Consider the following 6,954-nt stretch of genomic DNA (forward strand, 5'->3'; position numbering starts at 1 on the left):
TAGAGGTGTGTGTGTGTGTGTGTGTGTGTGTGTGTGTGTGTGTGTGTGTGTGTGTGTGTGTGTGTGTGAAGAGTACAAGAGCGCAGGTATGTGCCCCTCAGTAACAGCATATGTTCAACCAAGTAGATTAAATTCAAGTAAATAACAACCTGCCAGTGTAATACAGCATGAAATAATCTAAGATGATTGGCAATACATAATTTAAGCTGATGTAAAGTGACCTGGGATTAGTGAAGTGTATCGGATTTGAATAACAACCCTCCTGTACAATAGGCGGCGCCGTCGTTCAACTTTTGACGAATACATCTAGCGTAGAAATTGACGAAATATCACCAAAATGGCGACCTCCTATTTTCACGAGATGCAAGAAAATTTCAAAAATAACAACAAAAGTCGCGAATTTCCTGCGCACAGCGCGAAAGTCCATTCGGTCGCCTGGAGCTGCGACGGAAGGCGACTGGCTTCGGGCTCGTTTGATAAAACCGCCAGCGTGTTTGTCCTGGAGAAAGATCGTCTTGTAAGTCCAGACGCCTGTCTAGTGCGGGACGGCGAGTCTAGATCATCTCTAGTTGTGTGTAGTAACAATGTTCTCGTGTTAACAGTTTATTCTTGAGAGGGTTAAATAAATTACAGCGATGTCCGTGTTGGCATATTTAGCAAGTTAAGATCTTCATTCACGCAACTGTCTTGCGTCGCTAATGGAAAGCAATGAACGCCCGCTAGGTGAAGGAGAATAACTACAGAGGTCACGGAGACAGCGTGGACCAGCTGTGCTGGCACCCCACCAACCCAGACCTGTTCGTTACTGCGTCCGGGGACAAGACCATCCGGATCTGGGACGTCCGCACTACCAAGTGCATGGCCACGGTCAGCACTAAAGGTGACGGTCTTGCTCTTCAAGCTGACCTCAGATTCTTCCTCTTAGAGACACTAACATTTCTTAAAGGAACGTTACCACGTTTCACATTTCCTAATAACCTTTAGTAAGTAAAGCAGTTAGAACATAATGTTTCATTGAGTTGAACACTTTTAGTCACAGTAAATGTTTGTGTAAACCGTAAACCACATTCTTAAACACCTTCTGTCCAATCCGAATGAGTATATTCTTGATTGTGCTACAGGTGAGAACATCAACATATGTTGGAGTCCCGATGGCCAGACCATCGCTGTGGGCAACAAGGATGATGTCGTCACTTTCATCGATGCCAAGACTCACCGGCCACGTGCGGAAGAACAGTTCAAGTTCGAAGTGAACGAGATATCCTGGAACAATGACAATGACATGTTCTTTCTTACCAATGGGAACGGCTGCATCAACATTTTGAGGTCAGTCCGAAGCGTTCTGCAGTTGCTGATGTAAAGCAAGACGTTTTCACTTTTTTTTCTTCATTGCCTGTAAATTAAATTCAACAATGAGTACTTGGACTAACTCGTCCTTTCTAATGCATTTAAGGCCATTATCATCAAAGCAAGTTGCTGAACTATTAGAAATGGGCTTGTTCAGTTTGTGTTGACACCTGCTGTTTAACAACTGATCTGTGTTCCAGCTATCCTGATCTCAAGCTTATTCAGTCCATCAACGCACATCCATCCAACTGCATATGCATCAAATTTGATCCTACTGGCAAATATTTTGCTACGGGAAGTGCAGATGCGCTGGTTAGTTTGTGGGATGTTGAAGAGCTGGTCTGTGTCCGTTGCTTCTCCAGGTACATAAAAACAACCTTCATTCAAATGACAATAATAATAATAACAGTATTGTTCCATGGCATATTTGTAGGAAAGGGTATAACTTTGTTGACCTTAATCAATTGCGTGTCCTGCAGGCTTGACTGGCCAGTGCGAACACTGAGTTTCAGCCACGATGGCAAAATGCTGGCATCAGCATCTGAAGATCACTTCATAGACATTGCCGAGGTGGAGACAGGTACACGAACAATGGACAACTGTTTTTCTTTGGTTGTTTCGACATGGCCAATAACGCACCGCCACGTGTCTGATCTTTTAAGCACCCAGAGGGTCTGCTGCTGTTTGCTCATGGCTGCTTTGGTTCGCAGGGGAGAAGTTGTGGGAGGTGCAGTGTGAGTCTCCGACCTTCACCGTGGCGTGGCACCCTAAGAGGCCGCTGCTGGCGTACGCCTGCGACGACAAGGAGGGGAAGTACGACAGCAGCCGCGAGGCAGGAACCGTCAAGCTCTTTGGACTCCCGAATGACTCCTGAGGAGCAGGGAGCCGTGTTGCGCATGGACCTTTCCCTGAACATCCACACCACTATTCACTCCCTGTGATGTAGGTAGGCTACGTCTCTCTCTGGGAGAGATCAGCTTCCCTGCTCGTCAGCTCAGTGGTGGAGTGGTTCCCACATTAGTTCCCTCCATCTCTTTATTGTTTATTTTTTTCTTCACAGCCCAGTTTGTTTGTTTTTTTTTTTTGTATAATGAAAGCAAATTGGCTCCTCGCTTATTCTTACGTTGACTCCTACTACGTGTACTCAAAAACAGAAATTGCTTTCAGCTTAGAATCACAGCAAGGAAATTGTACACGGTTTTCTCCCTTGAGGCCTCCACACCTAGATCACCCTATGGAATGGCCACTAGAGGGCACCAAGAACCCGTCGGTGTTCATACCTCCTTCCCAAATTCAGGCATTCCCAAGTTTTTCTTAAAATGAACCCATTTTTGTGTATTAGGTTTTTATTAAAATAAATATTTTGTATTGACTGTTTGTTCATATATTTGGGCTCCCAGGCAGTTGTGTGTATTCCCTGATGTACACTGCCGATTAGAAAGCTGTTACACACTAATGCCCAGAAAAGGAGGAGTATGGTAGTCAGGTAGCATCACTCTGCCTGATAGGATTCGTGTGAACTTTAGAGCAGACAGTATGTCGTGCATTTCCTGGAATTACAATAGCACAGAGGATGTATGTCTCATTCAGCCTGTGAAAGGTGTGATGTAAACAGCACACCCTCCGCTCTCAGTATCTTTTTCATATCATAAATTGTAGTGATTTTATCTCACTTATGAGTTCCATGTGTTTCTGCATCACACTCCATTCTAATTCATATTGTGGATGTCCCAGTGAAGCGTGACTGATGCTTTAGGAGCCATGCAGACACCAAAGTGCTGTTTCATCAGATGTGTAATTGATATTTAAATGTTTATGGTTTCTGTGACTATAAAAAGGCACATCAATCAGGGAATGCAGATGTATAATTGGACCTGGTAGTAATTTGCTGGGGTTATGGATCTGGATCTGAGCTGTGTCATCCGTTTCAGCGGCGCCTCTCTTGGCAGCTGCTGGTATTGCGGTTCTTCCACTTAACTAGCCATCACCTCTAATTACGTGCCGGGGTCGACGGCTGCCGGGTTTGAGTCACGCCGCATATTAAACAGCCGTGCGGCCCTTAGCCCACCACCGACACGGTAAACAGTCTTGGGATCGGAGTCTCTGGTCACTGTGGAGCGCTTGCCGACTGAGATTAGATACGGCCCTGTTGCTGATCTCTTTCGGTGACAGACTCGCCCAGCACGAGAGCTCTGCGTCCACACGGGAAGAAGACCAGAGCCTGGCTGGAGACAGCTGTCCTCACCCCGTCGTCTGGTGATTCAGCCCTACAGGATCCCGGATGTCTTACTTTGCCACTTCCTACACATTGCTGGAAGCTACAGGCACCTTCCACATACACCCTTAATAACATTTAGTTATGAGACATAGCTTATGTTTGTTCAGGTGCTGATTGTCAAATCTCATTTTGCTCTTAATGCCTGATTCAATGAACGTTACTGTTTATTATGTGAAGAGATGGAAATCTGTCATTTATTTTATGCAAGGAATTTGCATACTAGATCGTATTTTCAGAGTGAAGTGGAGATACTGATCACGTATCTGAAAATCGGACGTCCAGCGGATGTTATGAATGCTGGAAATGGGGCTTTTGAGTGTTTCATGGGGCATTTGAGTGTTTCCATGGACTGAGCCTCAATGCAAAATGTTCTCCAGCTAAAAAAAATTGTGGGTTGCATGCTTGCTATGAAAAGCAGTGACATTGTGTGTGTGTGTGTGTGTGTGTGTGTGTGTACATATATATACATACATACACACATTTTTGTCTACCTATCAAAGTAGAGGCTGTGTGTGTGTCTCTCACTTGGATATAAACACCATCTTCTACAGTGAACATTGTAATTTCCATATATATGCAAAACCTGTTCATTATGGCTTTGCTACTACTAAAGGCATTTTGGTTTATTTGGGATGATGAGCACCTAGAATTCTGTAATTCTGGTGCAGAATCTCAAGCATGCTGTGTCTCATCACCTCTCCAGAGAAATAAGAACGGTTTCTCTGAAGGAAGAGGAAACTTGAAGAATATCTTGGATCCAAAAAGGTAATATTCTAGAAAATGTTATTTCTCTGTATTTCTTTATCTTGTGAACACAGACACAATTCAGTCATGCTTTTCATGACAGACAAAATTTGATCAGTGTCAAGAAATGATCTTGTACACAAATAAACTAAAAATAGAAAGATCTGTATCCCAAGATGCAATTCATTTTTCTCATAAAGGTCTACCGGTGCTAATCTAAATGCAATCTCTAGCTTCAGGAAAACAAATAGTGGACTGCTTCAGATCAGCAGGGCTTTCAGGTGCCAGCCAGAGAGATACACGCTTATTTACTGGCAGAGAGGAGAAGAGCAAGATGGGGAGTGTAAATCCATTTATAATGCTGTCAGTTTGGGACCCAGAACAACACGCTTAGCACATCTTATGCTTGAGCAAATAATATGCTAACTCGCTTAGCAAAAGGGCTAGAAATCAGGAGGAATATCCATTATCATTAATATCTGTTTATTTCAAAGTAGCAAACTAAAATGTACTATATTGCATATCTCCATGTAAACATTGTCATGAATTATAATTATTCTGCCTCTGGATATCTTAGTTTTACATAAAATATCTTGGTTTCAAAAAAGGCATAAGATGAGCAGGAGAGCTTACTCCCTGAAGGGGTTAATGTTATTTTGCAAATGTCAGAGTGCCTCTGAGGGCCTCAGACGTTCACCTGTTCACTTTTCCTTAGCCACAACAGCCCCAGTTACGCTTGATTTTTTCTTCCATAATGTTGTACTTTATGAAGCTTGATTTGAAACAAACCACCTTTGACATTTAATTTATTTATAATGCCCTCTTAGTTACGTAGTTATCCTTGCAGTTCTATCTAGAATGCACTTAATTTGTGAAAATAGCATCAGTTTCTCTTTTTCTAAACCCTTGAGTTTAATGAATTACCTTTGGCTTTCACTTGTGGGCATAATGTTACTGCCCAGAATTGACAGAACAATGCAGATGTTCCTCATGGTTCAGGCAACAAACATATCTAGGTGTTAAACATTTAATACATTTTTACATCACTTCCATCACTGATGATGTGTCCCGGCGCATCCCTGAGATGTATCTTACAACTGGCCTAGCCAGTGACTCTCAGGAACAGACTGGGTGGCAACCAGGGACAGTCTGGTGACAACTGGAAAGACAGCTGACAGCTCGGAAATACGGCGAACGGGACAGGAAGGGCCAGCACCCCAACCTGAGTCTCCCATGAGGGAGAAACCCAACAAATGCTATGACAAAGCCTTCTGAGATATACCCCCAGGGGAGCCCAAGAGGGGGGGGGGGAATGACAGCCCCAACCGGACGGACCTTACGCTATCGGCACAGGGTAACGGACTTTCGACTATGAGTTCAAGATGCATCTGCGGAAAAGTGTGCAAGAATCCACGTGGCCTAAATATACATATAGCCAGGATGAAGTGTAAGGACCAAGAGAGTTTACTGCAACGCACAGGACCTGGTCCTGGTGAGATGCAGGAGGAGCCCGGCCCGGAAGCACCCCACAGTGCCCAGCCCCTCTGAGCAGTAGAGCCTCTGAACCCCTGCATAACAGTCCAACTAAAGCGGATCAAGTGGCCTTCAGCCAACAGCCACACAGTGTGGGCACAGTTTGATGCAGACGTAATCCAGATCTTGGAGACTATCGCCAAGGGAGAGGTGGATAGGCAGCTGGAGACCATGATTGCGATTATCATCAGCTATGCTGCAAAGAGGTTTGGCCATCGTGAGAGCAGGAGCGTTAGGAACACCTACACCCTGAACCGCAGAGCCGCCTACATCCACAAACTACGCCAAGAACTCCGGATTCTCAGGAAACAGTACAAGGTAGTTAGAGAGGAAGAGAAACAACCACTCGCTGAGCTCCTCAACATACTGAGGAAGAAGCTCATGACTCTACGCCGGGGAGAGGAACATCGAAGGCAAAGGAACGAGCAAGCAAGCGTGCTGCCTTCATCTCTAACCCCTTCACCTTCACCAAGAACCTGCTAGGGGACAGGCTTAGTGGCAGCCTCATGTGCTCACCTGTAGACGTAAATACCTTTCTGCACAACGTCAAAGTCAAATTTATTTATATATAAATGAGCAAGCCAAAGGTGAAAGTGGCAAGGAAAAACTCCCTACTCTGTAACTACTCTTTTTCATTTGTAAAAAAAAAAAAAAAAAAAAGTAAATAAAGGGGCAAGTTCAATTTTAGTTTGTATTTCTAAAGAAACCAGTTTTGACAGACAGGTTTTTGCAACACTGCCAATTTGGAAACATTTAAACATGTTTATTAGGGGTTGTTTGAGATGATTTTTCATAAATTACCTGAAAATCTAAAACATACAGATTATTAAAGATTTGACACATGTAGCCTTTTGTTGACGGATTTTTCAGATAAATCTCTAAATCCACTGACCATGCAGACATTTGTGTTCCAGTTTTTGTCTCATAAGGAAATGACAGCATAATCATTGTTAATATGAACTACAACCTGATTGTAGTACGGTAGTTCTGCAATGTCATTTGAAACTGTGGTTTGCTCTAAAACAAGGAACCTGAGTGTATTGGGGCAGTAT

At 43.7% G+C, this 6,954-nt stretch overlaps 1 protein-coding gene across 1 annotated transcript; it reads left to right on the forward strand.

Moving 5' to 3' along the window:
• Positions 1 to 304: 304 nt before the first annotated feature.
• On the forward strand, positions 305 to 2,720 carry thoc3 (THO complex 3). Its single transcript, XM_077021857.1, has 6 exons — positions 305 to 517; positions 724 to 880; positions 1,122 to 1,326; positions 1,548 to 1,709; positions 1,827 to 1,927; positions 2,058 to 2,720. Exons 1-6 carry the CDS (start codon positions 338 to 340, stop codon positions 2,219 to 2,221), a joined length of 969 nt encoding a protein of 322 aa, XP_076877972.1. The 5' UTR covers positions 305 to 337; the 3' UTR covers positions 2,222 to 2,720.
• Positions 2,721 to 6,954: the final 4,234 nt, after the last annotated feature.

The sequence above is a fragment of the Brachyhypopomus gauderio genome, chromosome 11 (assembly GCF_052324685.1).
Source record: "Brachyhypopomus gauderio isolate BG-103 chromosome 11, BGAUD_0.2, whole genome shotgun sequence".
NCBI lineage: Eukaryota > Metazoa > Chordata > Actinopteri > Gymnotiformes > Hypopomidae > Brachyhypopomus > Brachyhypopomus gauderio.

Excerpts from the sequence above, each read along its gene's own strand:
- thoc3 (XM_077021857.1), top strand. The coding sequence starts at position 338 with ATGGCGACCTCCTATTTTCACGAGATGCAAGAAAATTTCAAAAATAAC. Across the intron at positions 518-723 it reads TCCTGGAGAAAGATCGTCTT|GTGAAGGAGAATAACTACAG; the intron begins GTAAGTCCAGAC and ends AACGCCCGCTAG. Across the intron at positions 1,710-1,826 it reads TGTGTCCGTTGCTTCTCCAG|GCTTGACTGGCCAGTGCGAA; the intron begins GTACATAAAAAC and ends CGTGTCCTGCAG.